The following is a 27,534-nucleotide window of genomic DNA, read 5'->3' as shown; positions in this document are numbered from 1 at the left end:
AGGTCAGACTGTCCCCACTCCCCAGGAACACAAGTTTGGCCACTCTGAATCTCACCTGCTGTCACTGGAGTTTGTGGAGGAGTAGCCCTGTTCTCCTATGTTCTGGGAGTTCCCAAAGGTCTGGCTGTTGCCTCTGTCCACAGATTGGCCTGTGCTTATGCCCAAACTGGTGCTGTCTAACACAGGAGTGACCGTTTGGTCCACAGATACCTGCAGGAGATTTAAAAATGAATACTTGAATCCAACAATAATGGACAGGAAAGAAAGGTAAATAAGCTGTACTGGCTTATTCACTCAATAAGCATTCACAAAAAATAAGTAAGCAAAAAGTAATGCAATCCTTTCCATTCCTCCCATTCCCACTTCCTCTTGGTCCCTGGTGGAAGAGCTAAAAGGAGTCTAGAGACCCTGACTAGTCTTGTGTGCACTCCCTTCTGTCAGAGCAGCTGGGAACTCCCACCCTCCAAACCACAGCAGATGAGAGGCCACTCTTCACAGTAAATCCCCGGGACCAAAGAAATCGCTTCAGCACCTGCCTCAAACCATATGATTTACACTAAAGAAAAATCTCCATTGGAAAGGTAGAGAAGTCAGAATCACTCCTTATAAGGCAGCAAGAATGAAAGAGACCACACTTAGAGACAAACAGGTGAATATCACAATGCACATCCTCTGTCCACCATGACTCACTCTTTCCCACTCCAAATCTCCTTTCCTCTACCTTTCAATTGCTCAGGTTCAACTTTCAGAGCCATCTGATAGCTCTCTTCTCCTGCTTTGCATCTAAAGACAGGCCTAGTCCTGTGGCCTACCTCTGCAGATTCACATGCATCTCTAAATCATGCCTGTACTTCCTCTGGCCAAGGAGGGCTATAAACACTCCTCTAACTGGCCCCTGATTGCAGCCTCTATGTCAAAAACGCTACCTGTGAGCCAGCTCCATTTGCATCTTCTGTTAAGAACAGTTCCAATCCCGTTATTCTGTTACTCTGAAAACTTTCAAGTCTCCCCATGAACCACCACATTGAAAACTAAATCACAGGGAATTAAGGGTCCTACACAACACTGGCCTGACCTGAGATCTCACCACACTGCCTACCATTCACCCACGTTTATGTTTCTAATCAAATGAAACCCTGTGTGTATAAATCCTGTCTATGTGCCCCATATCACCCTGGGGTGCTCTTCTCCACAACTAGTAACTAAAAACCCATGAGTTTATATATATATATATATATATTTTTTTTTTTAATTAAAGATGGGGTTTCTCCATGATGGCCAGGCTGGTCTTGAACTCCTGACCTCAGGTGATCCACCCATCTTGGCCTCCCAAAGTGTTAGGATTACAGGCGTGAGCCACCGCACCCGGCGAGTTTTTTTATTTTAAGTCAGAATCTTGCTCAGCCACCCAGGCTGGAGTGCAGTGGTATGATCTCACTGCAACCTCTGCCTCCTGAGTTTAAGCAATTCTCCTGCCTCAGCCTCCTGAGTAGCTGGGATTACAGACAGAAGCCACCACACCCAGCTAATCCCATCAGTGTTTAAGGACCATTTTAAGCTCTGATGCCTTAGCAAACTGCTTTCTGATTTACTCTGCTCCAGGCCCCAAGCAGATCCATCTTCTTCTCTACTCTGGACCTCTATGAGCTTCTCCTGGTAGCTGCCAAGTTGTGCCTCATGTAATGGTGCTGTATTTATTTATTTTTTCCCCAGAGACAGGGTTGCCCTCTGTCACTCAGGCTGGAGTGCAATAGTGCCATCACATCTCACTGCAAACTCAAACTCTTGGGCTCAAGAAATCCTCCTGCCTCAGCCTTCCAAGTAACTGGAACACTTGGCTATTTTTTAGTGAAGAGATGGACCCTGTCTCAAAACATAAAATAAAATAAAAAAGCAAGGCTTCTCAGCACTATTGCTCTCTGGGATCAGATAAGTGTTTGCTGTGGGGGGCTGATCTTTGCATTGTTGGATGTTGAGAAGCATCCCTGGCTTCTACCCATTTGATGCCAGTAATACTTCACCTATCAGCTCCAACCCCCAAATATGACAAATAAAAATGTTGCCAATGTCACCAGATATTACCAAATGTCCCTTGGATGGTACAGTTGCTCCTGGTTCTGATAGAACTATTTTGCTGTTCTATAGCAAGCTCAATGATTTGGGGGGAAAAAAAAGGGCTGGGTACGGTGGTTCATGCCTGTAATCCCAGCACTTTGGGAGGCCAAGGTGGACGGATCACAAGGTCAGGAGTTCGAGACCATCCTGGCTAACACGGTGAAATCCCCATCTCTACTAAAAATACAAAAATTAGCCAGGCATGGTGGCACGTGCCTGTAGTCCCAGCTACTCAGGAGGCTGAGGCAAGAGCATCACTTGAACCTGGGAGGCAGAGGTTGCAGTGAGCCAAGACTGCGCCATTATATTCCAGCCTGGGCGACAGAGCAAGACTCCATCTCAGAAAAAAAAAAAAAAGGACCACACAGGTTTTGCTGGCACCATCACCACACAGAGAAATGCAGCAAGAGGCAGCTTGCAATTACCAATTACCACCTGCCTCTAACCAGTAAGGTTTAGGAACAGGTACCATGCCATAAACTTAAATGCAAATAAGCTAACTAAAGGGGACAAGACCCAGCTCTTATGCACATAAGAGTGGCTCTTAGGCCTTGCCTTCTGGGCCCCTGTAGTGGGGTTTTCTCATGTACTATACCCAGAGAATTGCTCTACCGGTCCAACCTGAAGGACATTACCAAAAATGCACATTAGTCCTACAGTCCTAGTTTGGTGGGAGCGGGGGTGGGGGTGGCTAAGAGTTTTGCTCTAGATATGGAATTAGGAAACATTTTTTGCAAGAGATCAGATAGTAAATATTTCAGGCTTTGTGGGCCATATGGTCTCTGTCAAAACTACTCAACTTTGCATAAGAAAGTGAGAAAGCAGCCATAGGCAATATGTAAATGAATCGGGGTACTCTATTCCAATAAAACTTTATTTACAAAAGCAGATGGTGGACCAGATATGCCCCACAGTTTCCTGACCTCTGCTCTATCTATGCATCACACAATGTCTGTCTTTTCAGAGGCTGCACAGAAAGGCATTTTGCTTAGATCTGAATACCAGGAAAAGGTACACTTCTCCCAAGTAATCAATTTGTGTTTATTTTATAACCACTATGAGTTTTGGAACAGACATTTACCACTTTTCTTTGGCTACCAGGAGGTTCAGAGCTGAATTCAGCATAAAATTCCATCTACTACACAAGGCCTTATATTATGTCCTGTCTTATTTTTTTTCCTTTACCTGAATTTCTCCCATCTAGTCATGTTTTTATTTTAGGATTGCACGTACTTCCATGATCCCCATGAGTAACTTTTTGAAATAAGATCAATGGTAAGCAAAGATAAATGGCAGGTGGGAGGGACAGAATGGCAGATGTCTCATGTAGATGCCTGGTGGAGCCAAGCAGAGGGAAATGCCTTTCATCTTAAAAATCTTAAGAACCTTCTCCAAAAAAGGACTCCATTTAACATATGTAGATACTCCACCTCCCCGGCTCTGCTTTAGTGGGCTAGACTTAGTGACTTGCCTCCCAAAATGGAGTATAAAAAGGGAAAAAATAGTAACTTCATTGTGGAGAAGGCTAACAAATATGACATTAACCAAGAGATGAAGGTTATCGTCACTAGTGATGTTGTGTGGATCTCAGGTACCTCCTGGTATGATGTGAAGAGAAGGGCACTTCCCCTCTGGGGTATTCTTTTTGAATACCCATAACACCAGTCTAACCATGAAAAAAACCTCAGATAAACCCAGATTTAGGGACATGCTACAGGACACCTGGCCAGGACTCCTCAAGGCTGTGAAGATCATTAAAAAAAATAAGGACAGGGCTGGGTGTGGTGGCTCATGACTGTAATCTCAGCACTTTGGGAGGCTGAGGTGGGCAGATCAAGAGTTCAGGAGATTGAGACCATCCTGGCCAACGTGGTGAAACCTGATCTATACTAAAAATACAAAAATTAGCTGGGTGTGGCAGTGCATGCCTGTAGTCCCAGCTATTTGGGAGGCTGAGGCAGGATAATCGCTTGAACCCAGGAAGCAGAGATTGCAGTGAGCAGAGATCGTGCCACTGCACTACAGCCTGGTGACAGAGCAAGACTCCATCTCAAATAATAATAATAATAATAATAATAATAATAATAATAATAATAAGGAAAGAGTGAGAAACAGTCACAGATTAGAAGAGACTGGGAAGCCCGGCAATATGGTACCCTAGATTGGATCCTACAACAGAAAGATGACATTAATTGAAAAAAAATGGCAAAATCCAAGTCTGGTGTTTGATTAAAAACAAAAACAACAACAACAAAAAACCTCTCAGCAGCACTAATCCCCAGTTTCCCCCCACTCCCCAGCACTCCCAAGCTACAGGAGAAAGTGAAGGAGGGCGCCCTATTAGAGATGCCTCTGAGATTAGCACCACCCATCACAGGCATCCCCCATGGGTCTTCTACCTTCCATCTCCTGGGCTTGTCACAGCCCCACTTTCTCATGCTGGAGGATCATCGGCCACAAGGAAACTGCTGGATCTGCCAGCCCAGCTCTACACTGTGCCTGGAGACAACACTCTGCTTTGTCTTACCAGGAGACAAATGGGCTAAGTGGGCTCTGGCTTTCTAGTCACTCAGCTCCTGCCAGGCAGAGAGACGCATTGCAAAGGGATCCATGACAGAATCCCATATGTCTTGCACAGAGGGAAAGCTTGGAAATAACTTGCAGACCCACAGCTCAGATGTTCTCCGAGGTTAAGATCAGGGAAGGAGAATATTATCCCAAATTAAAACCTCTCTGCGCTCATGAAGCTTGTCATTCAGGGGTGAGGAGAAGACGGGCATTAATATTCCTAAAGGGTTGTTTTTTTTAAAATTCATCCCCGTATCTCCCACAGCACTTGGCACAGCCTTACACCAGGTACTTTGAATTTGCTATCTCATTTGATCTAAATTTCACCACTGGGGCAGCCTCCTTCCTCTATGTGTCCATCCTAACCCTTCACTCCAAATGATTTATATATATATATATTTTTTTTTCTTTAAAAAAAATTTTTTTTTTGAGACAGATCTTGTTCTGTTGCCCAGGCTGGAGTGCACAATTGTGCTCACTGCAGCCTCAACCTCCTCCATCCTCAGTCTCTCAAATAGCTGAGACCGCAGGCATGCAGCACGACACCCAGCTAATTTTTTTATTTTTATTTTTTGTAAAGGCAAGGTGTTGCCCAGGCTGATTTCAAACTCCTGGACTAACAGGCATCTTCCCACCTCAACCTCTCAAAGTGCTGGGATTACACATGTGGGCTGCTGCGCCAGGTGTTACTCATATTTTTGTATCTTACATCGTTCCAAAAAAGGTGACACTACTAATAGACACACAATAAGAAAAAATACAGCTGAGTGAAGTGGCTCACGCCTGTAATCCCAGCATATTGGGAGGCCAAGGCAGGTAGCTAACCTGAGGTCAGGAGTTCAAGACCAGCATAGCCAACATGGCAAAACCCCATCTCTACTAAAAACACGAAATAGCTGGGTATGGTGGCACACGACGGTAACCCTAGCTACTTGGGAAGCTGAGGCAGGAGAATCACTTGAACCCGGGAGGTGGAGGTTGCAGTGAGCCAAGATTGCACCATTGTACTCCAGCCTGGGCAAAAAGAGCAAAATTCCTTCCCCCCACTCCAAAAAAAATAAAAAATAAAATAAATACATGAGAAAATCCAGTAAGGAGAAAACAAGGGCAGGAAACATGTGGAAGTATAGTCTGAGTATTTTTTTAATTTTAACAATACATTTTAAATGTCTAGAGCTGTGCCATGCAATATGGTAGCTAGCACTAGCTATATATGGCTATTTAAATTAAATTATTTAAAATAAAATTAAAAATTTGGTTCTGCAGTCATAACAGCCACATTTCAAATGCTCGATAGCTACCTGCCACGCTGGACAGCACTGCCACAGAACATTTCCATCACTGCAGAAAGTGCGGTTAGATAGTACTGGACTAGAAGAAAGGTTGGAACAAACAAAAAAATGTGCACAGGGGCCTGTAGATAATATACACAGATACAGCTAAGTATCGAAGTGGGGAAAGGCTGTAGGCTGCTCCATGGCCATGTGACTACTGCCAAGTCACTGCCCGCCAAACTCAGTTGCAGCCTAATTCCATGTGTTCAGAGCCTAACAGAAGGCCAGCTCGTGGCTTCTGACAATGGGACAGGCATGCAGAGCCCTGGAGTTGTACTAACCTGAGGGCAGAAGGCAGATACGCTGTGCGTGGGCTGTGGACAAACTAGGGTTTACTATGTGCCCACACATACCCTGCACCATACTAGTTGTTTATATGTATCATTCCTGCCACATGCATGATTAGAAGTATGTTATTTAATTTCCAAACGTACAGGGGTTTTCTAGTTTTCTTGTCATTAACATGTAATTTAATTGCACTGTGGTCAGAACCCAGGCCCAGCACCCAGCTTATTTTACAACATAAGACACAAACCTGGATTTTTGTATGACATCTCCTGATATTTAAATATTTCCAACCAATTCAAAAATTTTAAAAACACAGCAAGGCCAAACACGTTTTTGGGACATTTGTGACAAGACTAAATGTCCTTCAGGTAATCCATCCTGATCCTTGCACACAGACTTCTGATAAAAGCCTGTCTGAGAGTGGAGAGTTTGGATCAGGGCAAAGGTTGATTACTGGGTCTCTGGAGTCTTCTGGAGGGACTGAGCCCCTGGGGACAGGAGTGTTTTGTTCATTTTCTTGAAGAGGGAAAACAGAGCAAAGGGTAAAAAGTCAATTTTTGGCCGGGCACGGTGGTTCATGCCTGTATTGCAACACTTTGGGAGGCTGAGAAAAGTTTAGTAGAGAAAACCCTTTCTCTACTAAAAATACAAAAATTAGCCAGGTGTGGTGGCAGGCACCTGTAATCCCAGCTATTAGGGAGCCTGAGGCACAAGAATCACTTGAACATGGGAAATGGAGGTTGCAGTGAGCCAAGATCATGCCACTGCACTCTAGCCTGGGTGAAAGAGCAAGACTGTTTCAAAAAAAAGTACATTTTTGGACACATTGCCTCAGACTTTCTAGAAAATTCCCTCCATGACCCTATAAACACGCTGAAAATTGCTGCTCTAATCTAATCAGTGTTGTCCCAAAGTGTATCCTGCTGAATCCAGTGACCATGAGGCTATATGTGGTGCAACTGTCTGGGGCATAGTTGTCTTCCAGCTCCTCTCCCCACATACTTAAACCAGAATGGTTCCACATTTTACATTTCACGGTTTGTTATACGAGGCTGGACTCCAACCTGGACAACAGAGTAACATACTACCTCTAAAAAAAAAGAAAGTAAAAGGTAAAAAGGATCAACCAAAGAAAGTAAAAGGTAAAAAGGATCAACCAATGTCTGTTTTAGACCAAAGATACAGTGCGCTTTTGGTTTAAAATTATCAATGAGGGGCCTGGTGCGGTGGCTCACGCCTGTAATCCCAGCACTGTGGGAGGCTGAGGCAGGAAAATCACTTGAACCCAGGAGGCAGAGGTTGCAGTGATCTGAGATTGCGCCACGGCACTCCACCCTGAGTGACAAGAGACAGATTCCATCTCAAAAAAAGTAACTAAAATAATCAATGAGGAGGGCAAAGGTCCTACTGGTTAAAAGAAACTTTTCTGTGTCTATCTTCCCCATAAATATCTCAGAGGTAGTATTTACTCAAAAATTTGTTTTTCTCGAGACAGTGTTTTGCTTTGATGCCTAGGATGGAGGGCAGTGGCATGAGACGGGGTTTCACTGTGTTGGCCAGGTTGGTCTCGAACTCCTGACCTTGTGATCCATTCACCTCAGCCTCCTAAAGTGTTGGGATTATAGGCATGAGCCACCACCCCTAGTGAATACCTCTTAAGTGCCAAGGCCTGGGCTACTATGCAAAACAGACATGGCAGCTGCCTTCTTGGAGCTGTGTCCCGTATGCACGGTGAGCATTAACTCTATCCCAGTCATATAAATGCAAATTAGAACTGTGAGAAGTGCTACGAAAAGAGGTACTGGAACTAAGCAAGTCCATGCCATTGGACGTGACTAGATGAGTAGGGATTAACTACGCACAGTTGGCAGAAACAGCATGTACCAAGGCACAGTGGCAGGAGGAAGCCTGTGCCTACAGAGGTCACTGGAACATAACAGTGAGGAAAAGGATGGCAAAATATGAGGTCAGAGGAGGAGGCAGGGACCTGATCATGAAGGACCTTTTAGGCCATTATAAAGATTTCAGCCTTTATCCTAAAGGAAAGAAAGCCACAGAAAGATTTAATCAGGGATGACATAATCAGATTTCACTTCAAAAGGTAGACCCTGGGCTGGGCGCAGTGGCTCACACCTATAATCCCAGAACTTTGGGAAACTGAGGTGGGTGGGTTGCTTGGGGCCAGGAGTTCAAGACCAGCCTGGCCAACAAAACGCTGTCTCTACAAAAGACCAGCCAGGCGAAACCCTGTCTCTACAAAAAATACAAAAGTTAGCTGGGGGGGTGGCTATAGGTATTTCCTTCCCTTAGCAGAATATGAGTTTGGAGTGATGCCCTCCCTAGACTCAGACAGGGGTGGAGGACTTACCTCCTTGCCAAGCTCCAAGGTCATCATGAAACTTTAGAGCTAGAATGAATACGAGAGGTCACCTAGTTCTGGCCCATTTTTATATATACATTCCAGAGAAAAGAGTTAAGTGCCTCAGCCATGCACTGCAGCCTGGGTAACAAGAGCGAAACTCCGTCTCAAAAAAAGAGTTAACCAGTCCAGTTAAGCCTGTTTACTGCTTTGTACCCCTACACACAAGTACATGTATAGTAAATTACTCTGTGCCAGGGCCTGAGCTAACCACAAAGATGCTTCATCCCATTTGGCTCTCACAGCAACCCTGTAAGGAGAACACAGTAATGACTCCCATTCTACAGATGAGAAACTAGAGATTGGGAGAGGACAGTCCAATTGGCAAAGGGTTTACAACCAGTCTATAGAGTGGCAGGCAGCCTGACACCAAAGCCTACTCTCTGACAGTCTTTTAACATGTAGCCCCTTTGTCTCATTACAAATTCACTGTGCTTTCTGGTCTTGGATTAGGGTGGAGAGAAGAGGTAGCAGGAATAGGGAGTGGACACTGATATGCACTGAACTGACATTAGTATCTGGCAAAGTAGTAACATTTACCCTAATCACAACTAGTGTTTATTGTGTCCCCACCATATACCCAGGACCATACTAACTGTTTACATATATCATTCCTGCCACTTTCATGATTAGAAGCATGTTATCTAATTTCCAAACGTATAGAGGTTTTCTAGTTATCTTTTTGTCATCAACATGTAACTTAATTGCACTGTGGTCAGAAATATCCTCTGTGATTTCACTGCTTTGAAATTTGTTGAGAAATGGATATTATTTCTAATCCTCAAAACAACCCTACAAAGAAATTATTCTTTCCTTTTACAAACGAAGAAACACACACACACACACACACACACACACACAAATAAATAATTTTTTTAAAATGAAGAAACAGGTTTAGAAGGTTAATTCATGTGCCTAACAGAACTCCCTGGCATTGTATAGAATCCAAGATTTGAAAGCAGCCATCTGACTCCATTGGCCTCCTTCCTCTATTCTATGCTGCACATCAGAAAATACATGAACCAAGTTTTATATTCTGTATATTTTACCACAATAAATAATAAATCAAATAAACATAAAGAAAAAGTACAAGTTAATTTTGTGTATGTATAGAGAGCTCTTACTACCTCTAAGATAGTTTTTTTTTTTTTTTTTTGAGACAGAGTTTCGCTCTTGTTACCCAGACTGGATTGCAATGGCGCGATCTCGGCTCACCACAACTTCTGCCTCCTGGGTTCAGGCAATTCTCCTGCCTCAGCCTCCCGAGTAGCTGGGATTACAGGCACGCGCCACCATGCCCAGCTAATTTTTTGTATTTTTAGTAGAGACGGGGTTTCACCATGTTGACCAGGATGGGTTCGATCTCTTGACTTCGTGATCCACCCGCCTCAGCCTCCCAAAGTGCTGTGATTACAGGCTTGAGCCACCGCGCCCGGCCGATAGTTTTTTTTTAAATGTATACATTTTTTAAAAAAATTAGAGACAGGGTCTTCTGATATTGTCCAGGCTGGCCTTGTGCTCCTGGACTCAAGTGATCTTCCTGCTTCACTTCCCACCTTTTCAACAAAACATCTGGTGGGTAATATAATCTTTATTTGTGTGCCTCTCCTGAGTCTAAAACTTTCCTTAACTGTCTCCTGTAAGAAAGTAAAAGGTGGCCAGGCATGGTGGCTCACGTGTGTAATCCCAGCACTTTGGGAGGCCGAGGTGGGGAGATCATCTGAGGTCAGGAGTTCAAGACCAGCCTGGCCAATGTGGTGAAATCCCTTCTCTAATAATACAAAAATTAGCTGGGCATGGTGCACACCTGTAATCCAAGCTACTTGGTGGGCTGAGGCAGGAGAATCCCTTGAACCTTTGAGGTGGAGGTGGCAGTGAGCCGAGATTGCGTCACTGCATTTCAGCCTGGGCGACTAGAGCAAAACTCCGTCTCAAAAAAAAAAAAAAAAAAGGGCAAGAGTTAATGGCCAGACACACTGGCTCGCACCAGGAGCTCAAGACCAGCTTCAGCAACATAGCAAGACCCCATCTCTATAAAAAAATAAAAAATTAGCTGGGTATGGTGGTTCATGCCTTTTGTACCAGCTACTTGGGAAGCTGAGGCTGGACTCCAGCCTGGACAACAGAGCAAGATACTGAAAGTAAAAGGTAAAAAGGATCAACCAATGTCTGTCTTTAAACCAAAAAATGTAGTGCACTCCCCACACTCAGATTTTAGAGATCCTTAGATCAGGACTCAAAGTTCCTCACAGGGATTTGTCTATGGTCACACAGCTGACTGGAAAGAGGCAGGCGTGGATATCTGAAGACCTACACAGAAAGGCACAGCATCTCTGACCTTGTTTCAATGTTAACTAAACGCTTACCCTCCAGTGCAGTGGCAGAATGATGTAGGAGCTCAGCCACTCACTAGTTGTATGCCCATTAACCAGGTAACATCTTTTTATTTTCTCATTTTAAAACATTCCATTTTATTATTTTTATTTTTGAGATGGAGTCTGGCTCTGTCGCCAAGGCTGGAGTGCGGTGGCACGATCTCGGCTCACTGCAACCTCTGCCTTCTGGGTTCGATTCTCCTGCCTTAGCCTTCGAAGTAGCTGGAATTATAGGCATGTGCCACTATGCCCGGCTAATTTTTGTAATTTTAGTAAAGATGGGGTTTCACCATGTTGGCCCAGCTGGTCTTGAACTCCTGACCTCAAGTGATCCGCCAGTCTCGGCCTCCCAAAGTGCTAGGATTACAGGCATGAGCCACCATTCCCGGCCTGGTCCAAATATTTTAACTGACAAATAATTTAAGCAAAATCCAGAAGCTAGGTGAGCTACACCCTCAGCCTGTGCTATGAAGGAGCACATGACTATTAATAAATATTTGATGTGCTTTTCACCACTACCTGCCACACTGTTATAAATTTATCTGGTTGTATTGGGAGGGGAAAAAATAAGTGTACGGCCCTTAAGTAAGCATATTTTATGTTGCTTATAAAATCTAAAAGGGAAGATGCTGCAAAGTGGCAGAGAATCAGTGGCAACTATGTGAAACAGACAATGATGAGAAACACTTGAGTCATCGTCGGTACAATCATGTTCTACGTTAATCTCTTCCATTCCCCCTTTGCTGCCACAAAGTAGAAGGAATGTACACTTCTGAGACCAAATTCAATTTCAATTGCCCCTCAAACTCAGTTGCAGCCCAATTCCATGTGTTCAGAGCCTAACAGGAGGCCAGGTCATGGTTTCTGCCAATGGGACAGGTATGTGGAACCCTGGAGTTGGACTAACCTGAGGGTAGAAGGTGGACGATGCTGTGCGTGGGCTGCGGACAAACTCCATAAAGAAGGCCCCGTCCTGAAGTCAGAGGAGGAGAAAGCAGCAGCAGCAGTTGCAAGAAAGCGAAGAAACAGAATGTGTACCAGTGGTTAACCATCAGAGGAAGGAGACAGGTATGAAAAACAAAAAATAAAAATAAAAACAAGGAGGGAAGGAGAGAAACAAGGACACATGAAGAGGATGGGGAAAATTTAAAAGAGAGAGAGAGAGAGATCCATCCAGAAAGACAATATACAAACGCAAAGCATCAGCAAAAACTCACACCTTCCTGGGCAGAATATCCAATCTGAGTGGGAGAAAGCACCCAGGTTGGAATGTGCGTCCAAGCTCCCTCAGGTCTCTTCAGAGCATGGCTTGGATGTTCTTGCCCTCCCACATAGCTCTGAAATTGTTTCAGAACTATGCCAAGGAAGATGAAAAGGCTACAGAACAGCTTGGTGGTGCTGCAGGGTAAGGGCTTTGGTGGCAACATCCTGACCTCCCACCTGGCTGGGTGACCAGTCTCCCTCTTGGAGAGATATATTGAAGCATGATGTGTTTTTTGCCCGTTACTCAACATGGCAGCCAGGTGGAAGGAGAGGATTCAATGCAGGATAAGTTCTTGCTTAGTTTTTTTTGGCAAACAGGGGGTACATAAGCAGCCATACCTTCTCCTCCACTGGTTGTGTAACAAAATCATCAGCAAGCTAAGACATATATAATGTCAGATACACAACCACTCACATTGTGAGGGGCTTTCTAAAGCTGTCAATCCCTCCCTACCCTAGCCTTGTGGAATTCAAGCAGCCAAGTCTGTGAAACAAAAATGACACAAGAGACTTTTTCAATGACCCCTCCATCATTCTTAAGTAGTATCCTCTGTCCTTTTGGAAACTTTTTACTTTTTATGCCGGGTTATCATAGAAATTCAGGAATGGCACTTAACACATCTCAACTTCTCTCCTTTTCTGCAACTTTTCCTCAACTGAAATATCTGGGCGCCCATTTTATTGATACTGCTGTCACTTCCTGTAAGTAACTACAAACTCAAATACCAAACCTTGAAAACTGTGGCTGTGGAGATGCTTGCTGATGCAGGTACCCCCATGCATTCTAACATGAAGTGTTCCTTGGGGACATGGTTGGGCATTTCTGAGCATGTCAGCAGGGCTCTTTGCTTTGGCTATCTCATAGCATTTGGTTTCCCCTTGATGATTCAGGAGTTTAATTCCAGCCCTACTGATGGCTCATGCATGCAGATTTTAGTGTTCACCTGGACGATCAGGAGAGGGTTCTAAACAATAATCTATTTAAAACTATAATTTGCTGGTTTTCAGTCTTGGCCTTGAAACTGTTTCTGATCCAAAGATGGCAACGAGTAGAGGCAAAACCTGGTAGACAGCACACAGGGTCATTTATATCTCATTGTTCCATTGTGTCCCTTCTCTGCCAGAACATATAGAAGCAGAGGTGCTGATGGTGTTGAGGTTTATGTACATATGAAGGACAGGTGAGAAGACTCATGGTCAGCAGATCATTCCTTACACACAGAGTATCCGTGGTACCTAAAGCTCCTCCCTAGAACAGAGATTGGTAAACTACAGCTTGCAGGCCAAATCATGTCAGCCACCTGATTTTTTTTTATAGCCAGTGTGCTAAGAATGCTTTTTACAGCTGGGCACAGTGGCTCAAACCTGTAATCTACGCACTTTGGGAGCCTGAGGTGGGTGGATAACTTGATGTCGGGAGTTTGACACCAGCCTGGCCAACATGGTGAAACCCTGTCTTCATTAGAAATACAAAAAATTAGCTGGGCATTGTGGTGCATGCCTGTAATCTCAGCTACTGGGGAAGCTGAGGCAGAAGAATCACTTGAAGCCAGGAGGCCGAGGTTGCAGCGAGCTGAAATTGTGCCACTGCACTTAAGCCTGGGTGACAGGGAGAGAGAGACTCTGTTTCAAAAAAAAAAGAATGGTTTCTACAATTTTAAATGGTTATGGAAACACTGTACTTACACAACAGCTTTTATTTTGCCTCTTGGCCCACAAAGTCTAAAATATGTAATTAGGTTTGCCGACCGTTGGTTTACAAGTTGCCCATGGCCTTGGCTGATATTTTTTTTCAGATTTTAATCCCTCCACTCATGTAGTGTAATTATAGTAATTTATGCTAAGGAATTAATCAGAGGTGTGGTCAAATAATTCTTGCAAGCATATTAACTGCAACATTATAATTGTGGTATATTATAGAATAATTTTTAAAGTTTATAGAAAAATCACCATCTGGTCAGTCATGGTGGCTCATGCCTGTAATCCCAGCACTCTGGGAGGCCAAGGCGGGCGGATCATGAGGTTGAGAGATCAAGAGCATCCTGGCCAACATGGTAAAACCCTGTCTCTACTAAATATACAAAAATTAGTTGGGCTTGGTGGTATGCACCTGTAGTCCCAGCTACTCAGGAGGCTCAGGTAGGAGAATCACTTGACCAGGGAGTTAGAGGTTACAGTGAGCTGAGATTGCCCCACTGCATTCCAGCCTGGCGACAGAACAAGACTCCATCTCAAAAAAAAAAAATCAACATCTACAATTTTAACAAAAAGAAGTTATAAATTAAGGCATATTTATATGGTGAAATAATATATAGCTATTTTTTTCTTTGGGGTTGCTTAGGGAAACAAAAAATATATAGTTATTTTTAAAAATCATGCTTTTGTAAAACATTTAATAACACAAGAAATTTTCATGATGTGGAGGTAAAACAAACATAGATACATAATTTGACCACAATTTTGAAAAATAATACATATGTATTGAATCTTTTTCATCTCCCAGTGGTAGAGACAAGAGAGTGGTAAATACAGTCAACTTGCCCTATCACAACAAAAGGATCTCAGAGTCTCAATTTCCCAGAAGGAGCTAACAGAGCCAAGTCGACTGGTCTTAAAAGACCCATGGAGTTTTCAGCTCCTCTACTGTACTTTTTCCTGACAAAGGTCTAAAGTCTCAGGTTTTTGGTTTGTATTTTCCCCCCACCCCAAGATGCCCCCATTTAACTGTATTTCTCAGCAGTGAGAAAACTGATAGAAATTTCATTATCAAAGAGCGAGCTCTGGTGGAAGCTGCTTCAGTAGCTTTCTATTCCCTTCTGGGAAAGCTAAAGATAAGGATGAAGGAAAACCAGATGGCCAAATGCGAAGCTCAGGCCAAATCTTGGGCATTGACCAACATGGTTTAGCTTAACTGTTCTATTTTATTTTATTTTTTGAGGCAGGGTCTCACTCTGTCACCCAGGCTGGAGTGCAGAGGTGTGATCATGGCTCACTGCAGCCTCAACCTCCTGGGCTCTAGGGATCCTCTCACCTCAGCCTTCTGAGTAGCTGAGACTACAGGTACATACCACAAAATCTAGCTAATTTTATTTTTAATATTTTTTAGAAATGGAGTCTCCTTATGTTGCATAGGCTGGTTTCAAACTCCTGGGCTCAAGTGATCCTCCAGCCTTGGCTTCCCATAGTGCTGGGATTACAAGCATGACTGACTGTTTTATATCTGGGTTTAACTAGAAGTTAGCTTCCTTACAACTGTGAGCAAGAAAGTTCCTAGGTAAAAATAGTAACAGTAATAGAACCTTCAAAGGGTTGAGGGTAGAATTCATCCAAAGCCTCAGGACATGCAATCCTGGATCTGAAGGGCTATCTGTTTTACCTTTCACACTGAGTCTTTGAGAGCACAGGACAGCTTCCTGCTACAGCTACAGTGGCCTCCTTTACCTTTCGTGGGCTGTCCATGTAGGTGGGAGTCATGGCAACGCTGCTGCTCTCGGCTGGTTGGGCGGAGCTCTTCCCACCATGCACAACTGCCTGCTGTTCTCCTAGGCACCTGAAAGAAGGAAAAGCACATGATGGCAGCTTGCTCAGAGCTCTCTGGTGAAGGATCCATGTTGGCCAAGATGCAGATACCTCTGTTGCTGTCATCTTTAAAACACACACTTCGGCCTTGTTTCTCTTTCCACTCCTTTGTAATACCTTTAATTTAATTCATTGTGCTGAACAATCACCAGTCCTCCACAGTAAATCAGGGGAAAATGTGTTAATTCTCTACATATTTTGAAGGGAATTATACGTTAATTTTTAAAAGGTACAGTTACATCACCCTCCAAAACAAACTAACAGACATTATCTCATAACACAAGACAAATAGTTTTCTTATGACATCTTATCCTATCTTTGTTCTGATATACATGAATGCTTGCATGTTTATTTTCCTAACTTTTTTCTGTTCTAAAATTAACTATATTTTATTGTAGATTAAATCACGTTGCTTTAATATATCATTGTTCATTATTTGTTAGGTTTCAGAAGGCTCACATTACAGTCTTAAGTGCTTAATTATTCCTATAATATGTATTACTTTCTGTAATGGACAGTGTGAGGCAGGGCCCAGATCCCCCCATCATGGCCTTGTTGTTGATCCAGCACTGGTAGGGCTGTCCAGGAGGCTCCATCTCAGTTGTCAGCCCCTTCAGGGACAGCCCCAGATGCATGGGCTACCGTTCCGAATGAATAGAATGTGTTTGTGTATGTGTGTGTGTGTGTGTGTGCATGCACACGTGTGTTTGGTGGCCCAACCTAGCACATCTCTGAAGGATGTTCTAGGCTGTTCCTGTGGGATCTCCTGAGGCTGTCACTGGGTCTGGGTTGTAGTCCAGCTTCTCTCTACACCCACTCCGATTTCTTCCCCACCCCTCCCACAGGTGTTGAGCCCAAGGGCTCTCTTTAATAAGCATCCTATATGCTACATGCCATATTAGTCTGCTTCCCTGAAAACCCAATCTGCAATACTTTTCTTATCTTACATTCTGACACTCTGATTACTGAACGCAAAGTAATTACATACCAGGAATGCAAAAATCTGTTTCCATAGTAACCTGCTGCACTCTCCCTTAAAAATTTTTTCACATTATGAAAAAATACAAACATATACAAAAATAAAGAGGGCAAAATAATAAACCCCTATATACCCCTCACCAAAATTATATCTTTAGAGACATGCTGGTTTCATCCATATACCCTGCCTACCCACATGAATTATTTTGAAGCAAAACTCACACACTGTTTCATCCATAAACATTTCAGTATCTCTAAAGAATAAATGTTTAAAAATTTTTTTTCTTTTTCTTTTTTTGAGCCGGAGTTTCGCTCTTGTTACCCAGGCTGGAGTGCAATGGTGCAATCTTGGCTCACCGCAACCTCCGCCTCCTGGATTCAAGCATTCTCCTGCCTCAGCCTCCTGAGTAGCTGGGATTACAGGTGCACACCACCATGCCCAGCTAATTTTTGTATTTTTAGTAGAGACGGGGTTTCACCTTGTTGACCAGGACGGTCTCAATCTCTTGACCTCGTGATCCACCCACCTCAGCCTCCCAAAGAGCTGGGATTATAGGCATGAGCCACCGCGCCTGGCAAAATTTTCTTTTTTTTGGTCAATCAATGAGAGCATGTAACGTTGCTCAGGTTGGCCTTGAACTCATGGCCTCACCTCCTCAAGCGCCAGGACAACTGGCCGGAGGCACCATGGCCCCCCAATAATTTTTCTAATGTCAAATATTTCCTCAACTGTCTCAAAAATTTTTCTTAATCAAGTGCGGTAGCTCATGCCTGTAATCCCAGCACTTTGGGGCCCAAAGTAGGTGGATCACAAGATCAGAAGATCAAGACCATCCTGGCCAACATGATGAAACCCCGCCTCTACTAAAAACACAAAAATTAGCCAGGTGTGGTGGCATGTGCCTGTAGTTCTATCTACTCAGATGGCTAACGCAGGAGAATCTACTGAACCCGGGAGGCGGAGGTTATAGTGAGCCAAGATTGTACTATTGCACTCCAGCCTGAGCAACAGAGCGAGACTTTGTCTCAAAATAAATAAATAAATAAATAAGGCCGGTGTGGTGTCTCACGCCTGTAATCCCAGCACTTTGGGAGGCTGAGGCAGGTGGATCACCTGAGATCGGGAGTTTGAGACCAGCCTGACCAACATGGAGAAACTCCATCTCTACTAAAAATACAAAATTTGATGTGCATGGTGGCACATGCCTGTAATCCCAGCTACTCGGGAGGCTAAAGCAGGAGAATCACTTGAACCCAGGAGGCAGAGGTTAAAATGAGCTGAGATCACGCCATTGCACTCCAGCCTAGGTGACCAGAGCCTCAAAGAAAAAAAAAAAATAAGTTTGTTCAAAACAAGACTTGGACTGGCCGTGGTGGCTCCGGCTATAATCCCAGCACTTTGGGAGGCCGAGCTGGGCAGATCACAAGGTCAAGAGATTGAGACCATCCTGGCCAATATGATGGTCTCTACTAAAAATACAAAAATTAGCTGGGCCTGGTGGTGTGTGCCTGTAGTCCCAGCTACTCAGAGGCTGAGGCAGGAGAATCGCTTGAACCTGGGAGGTGGAGGGTGCAGTGAGCTGATATTGCATCACTGCAGTCTAGCCTGGAGACAAAGTGAGACTCTGTCTCAAAAAAAAAAAAAAAAAAGAGACTCAATTATGGTCCCTACATTGTCATACATTATGTCTCTTAATTCCTTTTTAAGGTATACTCTCCTCTTCACCTCTCCTTCTCCTTGCAAATTATTTGTTAAAGAAAGTAATCCATTTGGCCTGTAAACTTACAGTCTGGATATGCTGAATACATCCCTTTATTATATGTTCTTCTGTGCCCTGCACTTAGAAGCAGAAGTTACATCAAGGGATTTGAGCAGATTTCGGTCAAATTTTGGGCCCCTATTCTTCCTAAGTGGTACTGTGCACTTTTGCCTGGAGGCCCAGAATATCTGGCTGCCTCTCTCTTATGATGTGAGCTGCCACTGATGATCTTTGCTAGATCCATTAATTCATCAGAGACTACACATAGTGACAGCCTATCATTCCTTTTGTATTTATTAGCTTGGATTTTTTTAAATTTGAGACAGAGTTTCATTCTTGTTACCCAAGCTTGAGTGCAATGGGGCAATCTTGGCTCATGGCAACCTCCACCTCCTGGGTTCAAGTGATTCTCCTGCCTCAGCCTCCAAGTAGCTGGGATTATAGGCATGAACCATCACACCTAGCTAATTTTTTGTATTTTTAGTAGAGATGAGGTTTCATCATGTTAGTCAGGCTGGTCTCAAACTCCTGACCTTATGATCCGCCGGCCTCGGCCTCCCAAAGTGCTGAGATTATAGGTGTTAGTCATCATGCCTGGCCTAGCTGGGATATTTTAAAGGGAGAAACTTCCCCACGCCAATTACTTGGATCCTCTGAGGTGTAATTCATAGGACAAAGAAGAACAGGTGCTAGATTATTTTCCTTGTCCACTGACACCACAGTCTTTCTATCACAATGCAATGTGTTTTCCTGTAAGCCACATCCACAAATGCACGCTGAGATTCTCTTGCATCCCCAGTGACCACTCAGATGTGTTATCTGATGCACATGATAATCCACATGTACTGAGCCATCTGCTATATACTGATGTACTGACTAGGAGTCAGGGATTCTGAGTGGAAGAATGACCCTGTCCTTACCCTTAGAAGCTCCTCTTCTAATGGCTCAGGTACATTCAGGAGGGGGTCGCTAGCCAGGACGCCACAGAGGCAGTGACATATATGCACTGAGTGGGCCTTGAAGGGTGGGCAGAAGGAAGACACAGCCTACACAGATGCAGGAAGGGTAAAAGCACGCAGACGCCCTTCATGTCCTCTGCAGGCAGATGGCACACTGTGGCTCACTGCTGGCATGCTTCCCCTAGAAGGGTCTGAGTAATATGCACACACCAGAGCCACCTTAGACAGAACATCAATATCTGTCTCTTTGGTGAGGTGTCTCCCCGCCCCCTCCCTCTCTCTTGCCCTGACTTGGCTGTCAGGGGGTCATCCTCATCTAATAGAAGCAGGAAAGCCCACTGGCCAGCACCTGCTGCCCAGACTGGTCCCAGTGCTATTAATCAGCACAAAGCTAAGATTCCAGAGTTTCTGTCTTCCACAGGAGCCTGACTAAATGTATATATATGCCTACAGATAAAGATGGAAAGAGAACTGGAAGAAATAAACATGGTTAAGGCAAGGTGGTGGAACTACAGGTGAAATTTTGTAAGCACTTTCATGCTGCTGTATGTTGTTTTGCATAATAAACAAAACGAAATCTGTTTGGGGCAATAAAAGAAAAAGAAAAAAATATATAAAAAATTCTGTGCAAGCAAATGTTATACAAATTATATATAAAGGTCTGGCTCCTTCTACTCTACCTCTATTGAGAAAATGTAGCACGTTTCCCAGGAGTAGACATCCATGGCAAGGAGGAGATCTCAGGTCTCTTTGTCCTGTCTCCTGCCTTGGGGTTGGCTGAGAATCTCACCCTTCACACTGGGGGTACCACTACCCCCGAGATATGCTTCTTCAGTGTGAGCAGAAACAGGTTCCTTGGTGCATACTAAACAATGACTCACTGACAAATTAAAATAAGATCCCTTCACTTCACCCCCAGTTTTACACTCCTCCCAGCAACATATGTTCCTTTTTCTCTTTTCCAGTGAGAAAAGTCTGTGATTAGTTACAGAAAGAAATTGCCGCCCAGAGTCCTCGGGTCTTCCCTTGGTCAATAAAGCAGACCCAGTGCCCTCAGGAAAAAACTCAGCCTATCCCAGTTTTCCTTCTCTCATCTGTCCTCCCCACTGCAGGCAGCCTGCCCTGTTCTTCATCCCTTCCTTTCCACTTCATCATCACCCTCCATCCAGCCTCAGCTGCCTCTTGCCTGGACTAGAGGGAAACTCCTCATGGTACTCTGCCTCCTGGTGCCTGCCCACCAAGCCTTCTCACACAGGGAGCTCATCTCTGAAAAAAATCACTCTGCCAAAGACACCAACTGGCTATTTCATGGCATTAAGGAATTGTTGTAATTTTAAAGGTAAATTATACTACTATGATTTTGTTTTTTTAAAAGAGTATTTGTCTTTCCAAGATACATTCTGAAATATTACAGATGAAGGGAAATGACATAGGAATTTGATTTCAAAAAATAAAAGAAAAGGTAAACATAAGTTGAACAGAAATGAAATAAGGTCAGCTATGAGATGATACTCATTGCAGCTTGGTGAAATGAAATAAGGTTAGCTATGAGTTGATATTCATTGAAGCTGGGTGATGAGTAAGCAGGAATTTATTATACAAGTCTATTATTCGTATCCCTTTGAAATTTTCTAATAAAATTTTTATTTTCATTTTTTATTGAGACAGGGTCTTGCTCTGTCGCCCAGACTGGAGTGCAGTGGTGCAATCGAGGCTAACTGCAGTCTCAACCTCCCACGCTCAAGCAATCCTCCCACTTCCACCTCCCGAGTAGCTGGAACTGTAGGCATGCACCACCACACTTGACTAATTTTTTATAGAGATGGGTTCTCACTATGCTGCCCACCCTGACCTTGAACTCTTGGGCTCAAGTAACCCTGCCCTCTCAGTCTCCCGAAGTGATGGAATTACAGGCATGAGCCACCACGCCCGGCCTCTAATAGAATTTTTAAAACTTTCAAAGGATTCCTCTTGCCATGAGAATGTGTAAGAACAGCCTGGCATCCAACTTCTCACACTGTCTTTCTAATTCCATCTCCCTACCATACCTCACGCTTGCTTGTTCAATGTTACTTGCAGAAAGCCTAATGTGCGTAGGTTCCTGTGGGCATGACAGACCCTCATACCAGACAAGGTCTAGCCTCCCCTAACATGCTCACCCCACATCTCTACAGGGGGACCCTCAGCATTCCACCCACCATCATTCAATAAATACCTATTACACACCTACTATGTGCCATGCATGGCACACAGCCTCTGGCCTCAGAGCACACAGTCAAGTCAGGCAGAAGTCAACTGACAGCTGTGGCTCCCAGCAGAATACTGGTAAATGCTCTGATGGACATAAGCCCAGGATGCTGGCAAGCACAGGGAGGAACGTGATCTAGCTGTGAGGTGGAGAGGGGTGGGGAAGGCCACCAAAGGCAATGTTTTCTCTTTCCTCGAGTCTCACCCTCCCCCATGTAAAGGCTTTGCTTCCTGCAACACCGGCTTGAATCCCACCTCCCAAGACACCACATTCTCTCTGCCATCTCAAGTGTGGTCCCAACGTGTACTATCAACTCTTGCACTGTTTATAAGGGGGCCACACACCCAAAGGCCTAGAGAAGCTGGCCAGGTAGCATAACTGAGCATGTAAGACAAGTTTAAGTCAAGAGTGTTAACCCAAGGCATATGCCCCTTCTGAAGTGCCAGCTCACTGTGGCTGGGTGCAAACATGGACCCTGTGTTAACAAAGTTTCCACTATTTCAAGCAAAACTGGATTTTATACTATATATTAACTATATATTTTTTTGGAAGATTGGGTCTCACTATGTTGCCCAGACTAGTCTCGAACTCCTGAGCTCAAGAAATCCGCCTGACTTGGCCTCCCAAAGTTCTAGGATTACAGACATGGGCTACAGCACCTGGCCAATTTTGCATTACAGTAGTCCCCATTTGAGGGGGATATGTTCCAAGACCCCTAGTGGATGTCTGAAACCTAGGGTAGTACCAAGCCCTACACATACTATGTTTTTTTGTCTATAAATACATAGCTACGCTTAAGTTCATTTATAAATTCCACACAATAAGAGATTATCAACAATAACTAATAATAAACAGAACAAACATACCATATACTGTAACAAAAGTTATGTGAATGTGGTCTCTCTCTTTCTCTGTCTCAAAATATCTTATTGCATTGTACATGCCTATTTTTGGACCACAGTTGACCTTGAGTAACTGAAATTGTGGATTAAGAGTACTATAGTATATTACCTATATTATTTTATATATTTTATAATATAATCATCTATCATGTCACATATATAATGTACATTTTTAATATAAAAATAATATAGAATCCAGATTTTTATATGGAATCTTCAAATTTAAAACCCGGCTCAAATTTTGTTGTTGCTGCTGTTGGGACAGTCTCACTCTATCACCTAGGCTGGAGTTTAGTGGCACAATCTCGGCTCACTGCAACCTCTACCTCTTGAGTTCAAGCTATTTTCATGCCGCAGCCTCTGAAATAGTTGTGGTTACATGTGTGTACCACCATGCCTGGTGAGATGGTTTGGCTGTGTCCCCTCCCAAATCTCATTTCAAATTATAGTTCTCATAATCCCCATGTGTCTTGGGAGGGACCCAATGGGAGGTAATTGAATCATGAGGGCAGTTACCTCCATTATATTCTTGTGATAGTGAGTTCTCATGAGATCTGATGGTTCTATTTTATTTACTTTTTTTTTTTTTTGAGATGTTACCCAGGCTAAAGTGCAGCAGTACAATTTCAGTTCATTGCAACCTCCACCTCCGGGGTTCCAGCAGTTATCTTGCTTCAGCCTCCTGAGATGCTGGGATGACAGGCATGCGCCACCATGCCCAGCTAATTTTTGTATTATTAGTAGAGATGGGGTTTCACTATGTTGGCCAGGCTGGTCTAGAACTCCTGACCTCAGGTGATTCACCCGCCTCAGCCTCCCAAAGTGCTGGGATTACAGGTATGAGCCACTATGCTTGGCCAAGATCTGATGATTTTACAAGGGGTTCCCTTCCTCTTCACTCTGCATTTTGCTGCTGCCATGCGAAGAAGGATGTATTTGCTTCCCCTTCTGCCAGTATTTTAAGTTTCCTGAGGCCTCCACAGCCATGTTGAACAGGGAGTCAATTAAACCTCTTTCCTTTATAAATTACCCAGTCTCAGGTATGTTTTTATTAGTGGCATGAGAATGGACTAATACAGTAAATTGGTACTGGGGAGTGGGAAACTGCTGTAAAGATAATCGAAAATGTGGAAGCAACTTTGGAACCAGGTAACAGGCAGAGGTTGGAAGAGTTTGCGGGGCTCAGAAGAAGACAGGAAAATGTGGGAGAGTTTGGAACTTCCTGGTGACTTGGAGGGCTCAAAAGACAGTAAGACGTGGGAAAGTCTGACAGTTCCCCTAGAGACTTGTTGAATGGCTTTGACCAAAATGCTGATAGTGATACAAACAATGAAGTCCAAGCTGAGGTGGTCTCAGATGGAGATGGCGAACTTGTTCGGAAATGGAATAAAGGTCACTCCTGCTATGCAAAGAGACTGGCAGCATTTTGCTCCTGCCCTAGAGATCTGTGAAACTTTGAACTTGAGAAGAGGATTTAGGATATATGGAGGAAGAAATTTCTAAGTGACAAAGTGTTCAAGAGGAAGCAGAGCACAAAAGTTTGGAAAATTGGCAGCCTGAACACGTGATAGAAAAGAAAAACCCATTTTCTGGGGAGAAATTCAAGCCTAGTACAGAAGTTTGCATAAATAACAAGGAGCTTAATGTCAATCACTAAGGCAATGGGGAAAATGTCTCCAGGCCATGTCAGAGACCTTCACACAGCCCCTCCCATTACAGGCCTGGAGGCCTAGGAGAAAAAATTGGTTTCCTAGGCCTGGCCTAGGGACTTGGTGTACTGCATCCCAGTCACTCCAGCCACTGCTAGAAGGGGCAGAGGTACAGATCAGGCATGGCTTCAGAGGGTGTAAGCCCCAAGCCTTGGCAGCTTCTATGTGGTGTTGAGCCTGGAGGTCCATAGAAGTCAAGAACTGAGCTTTGGGAACCTCTGCCTAGATTTCAGAGGAGACAGAAGCTTGCTGCAAGGTCAGGGCCCTCATGGAGAATCTCTGCTAGGGCAGTGCAGAAGGGAAATGTAGGGTTGGGGCCCCCACAAAGAGTCCCTGCTGGGATACTGCCTAGCGGAACTGTGAGAAGAGGGCCACCATCCTCCAGACCCCAGAATGGTAGCTGCACCAACAGCTTCCTCCATGCACCTGGAAAAGTGGCAGACACTCGATGCCAGCCCATGAAAGCAGGTTGAAGGGGAACTGTACCCTGCAGAGCCACGGGACAGAGCTATCCAAGGCTGTGGGAGCCTACCTCTTGCATCTGCATCAGCATGCCCTGAATGTGAGAAATGGAGTCAAAGGAGATATTTTGGAACTTTAAAGTTTAATGGCTGCCCTATTAGATTTCAGACTTGCATGAGGCCTGTATCTCTTTTGTTTTGGCTAATTTCTCCCATTTGGAATGCATGTATTTACCCAATGCCTATAGCCAACTGTATCAGGGAACAAACTAACTTGCTTTTGACTTTACAGGGTCACAGGCAAAAGGGATTTGCCTTGTCTCAGATGAGGCATTGGATTTGGACTTTCGAGTTAATGCTGGAATGAATTAAGAATTTGGGGTACTGCTGGGAAGGCATGACTGTGTTTTGAAATGAAAAGACATGAGAACTGGGAGGGGCCAGGAGTGGAATGATATGGTTTGGCTGTGTCCTCACCCAAATCTTATCCTGAGTTATGGTTCCCATAATCCCCACATGTCATAGGAGGGTCCAGGTGGGAGGTAATTTAATCATAGGAGTGGTTACCTCCATGCTATTCTTATGATAGTGAGTTCCCATGAGATGTGATGGTTTTATAAGGGGCTTTTCTCCCACCTTCACTCTGCACTTCTTGCTGCTGCCATGTGAAGAAGGATGTGTTTGTTTCCTCTTCTGCCACAATTATAAGTTTCCTGAGGCCTCCCTAGCCTGTAGAACTTGAGTTGATTAAACTGCCTTCCTTTATAAATTATCTAGTCTCAGGTATGTCTTTATTAGCAGTGTGAGAATGGACTAATACACCTGGCTTTTTTTTTTTCTTTCTTTTTTCCAGTAGAGACAGGGTTTTGCCATGTTGGCCAGGCTGGTCTCAAACTCCTGGCCTCAAGTGATACACCCACATCGGCCTTCCAAAATGGTGGGATTACAGGTCTGATTCACCACACCTGGCCCTGGCTCAAATATTCTGAAATATGTTGTGGGCCACAGGAGTCTAATTCAAATTAAGTACCGATCTAAAAGATTATAACCTCTGGCCTATTTCATGTTGTCCAACACCTACCAGGTAGTAACCTAGCTTTCTTTTCATGTAAATGTCTTCTGCCTAATTACAGGGTCCTTGCAGAAGGAAATATTTCACCCCCTCATGGGAACAGGACACTGAAAACCCTCAGGACCCTCAAAATGGGGACAAGTCACTCTTCCAACAGGCACTTACTTCTGACTGGCCTCCATCTCCAACAGGGCAGAGAGAGCTGAGGTTCCCTTCTTCCCCACTGGGGGTGCAGTTGACTCCAGAGAGTGTGTGGAAATGGGCCCGGTCATCTGTAAGCCTTTCATGGTGGTCCCTTTCTAAAGGAGAAAAAGAGGAGACAAGGCCATCAGCCCAAGTGGGCTCTCTCAGTGGAAGCCACTCATGCCCCAGGGCATGCTGTAGCATTCCCAGGCCCTGAGAATCCAATGGATGGGTCAAAGAACATAGGTTCTCAGTGTTCAGCAAGTGACAGAAAACCGCCTTTCACTCAAAGCCTGGTGAACTAAAAATAAACTGCCCCTTTGTTTGCACATCATCCCATTTTACTCTCACCACATCTCTATGAAGTAAATAATGTTAGCCCTATTTAACAGAAGAAGAAACTGACACTCAGAGAGGGTAAGGAACTTATCCCACATCCTGTTGGAGCTGGAATCCAAACTCCAGTGACCTCACTTCAAAACCAAAGTTCTTCCCACTATTCAAGCTCTCTCAGACATGTTTCTAATCATTAAGTGATGTTATGTACACAAGGCAGTTGGTGTGAGAGGAAGAATACTGAATTTGAGGTTAAAAACAAAAAAACATGGCTGATGGTGGAACATTACGTGGTGATTAAAAAGACTGAACTACTTATACACACAACTTGGATGAATCTGAAAGCATTATGCTAAGTGAAAGAAGGGAGCCTCAAAAGGTCACATGTTATGTGACTCTATTTTCTGTGATATTTGGAAAAGACATAAGTACAGTGATAACAAACAAGACCAGTGGTTGCCAGGGATTAGAGATAGGGGAGAATGCGACTACAAAGACTAGCAAAAGTCTGGGCACAGTGGCTCATGCCTGTAATCCCAGCACTTTGGGAGGTCATGACGGAGCACTGCTTTAGCCCAGGAATTTGAGAACAGCCTGGGCAAAATGAGGAAACCCCATCTCGCTAAAAAATACAAAAAATTAGCTGGACATGATGCACACCTCTAGTCCTAGCCACTTGGAAGGCTGAGGTGGGAGGTCAAGGCTGCAGTGAGTCATGATCATGCCACCACACTCCTTCCTGGGTGACAGAGACCCTGTCTCGAAAAAACAAACAAAAAACTAGCATGAGAGAATGCTTTTTGATGTGATGGTGGTGCTTACATTAATCTATATATTTGTTAAAATTCATAGACCTGTGTGAGTACACACACACACACACACACACACGTATGTCAACTATACTATACATTAGTTTAAAAAAAAAAAAGTTGAATCCCAGTTCTGCCCCTTATAGCTGGCATATTCCACAACCCCCAGAAGCCTG

At 44.0% G+C, this 27,534-nt stretch overlaps 1 protein-coding gene across 50 annotated transcripts in view; it reads right to left on the bottom strand.

Moving 5' to 3' along the window:
• Window positions 1-27,534, bottom strand: part of DEPDC5 (DEP domain containing 5, GATOR1 subcomplex subunit) — a 156,779-nt gene that overhangs the window by 37,367 nt on the left and 91,878 nt on the right. For 30 of the 50 annotated variants that reach the window (XR_013522745.1, XR_013522746.1, XR_013522747.1 and 27 more), the window contains 4 exons: window positions 26,196-26,329; window positions 15,804-15,912; window positions 12,007-12,072; window positions 56-210 (listed from right to left, as the gene is read on the bottom strand). Coding sequence is in view for 39 of the 50 variants with exons in the window: in XM_078339077.1 (XP_078195203.1) it covers window positions 56-210; window positions 12,007-12,072; window positions 15,804-15,912; window positions 26,196-26,329 (464 nt within the window). In the remaining 11 variants the exon portion in view is untranslated. The remainder of the gene's footprint in view (window positions 1-55; window positions 211-12,006; window positions 12,073-15,803; window positions 15,913-26,195; window positions 26,330-27,534) is intronic. The other 20 variants (XR_013522751.1, XR_013522758.1, XR_013522749.1 and 17 more) reach the window with 1 other exon arrangement.

The sequence above is a fragment of the Callithrix jacchus genome, chromosome 1 (genome assembly GCF_049354715.1).
Source record: "Callithrix jacchus isolate 240 chromosome 1, calJac240_pri, whole genome shotgun sequence".
NCBI lineage: Eukaryota > Metazoa > Chordata > Mammalia > Primates > Cebidae > Callithrix > Callithrix jacchus.
This window is presented reverse-complemented; position numbering and strand designations above follow the sequence as displayed.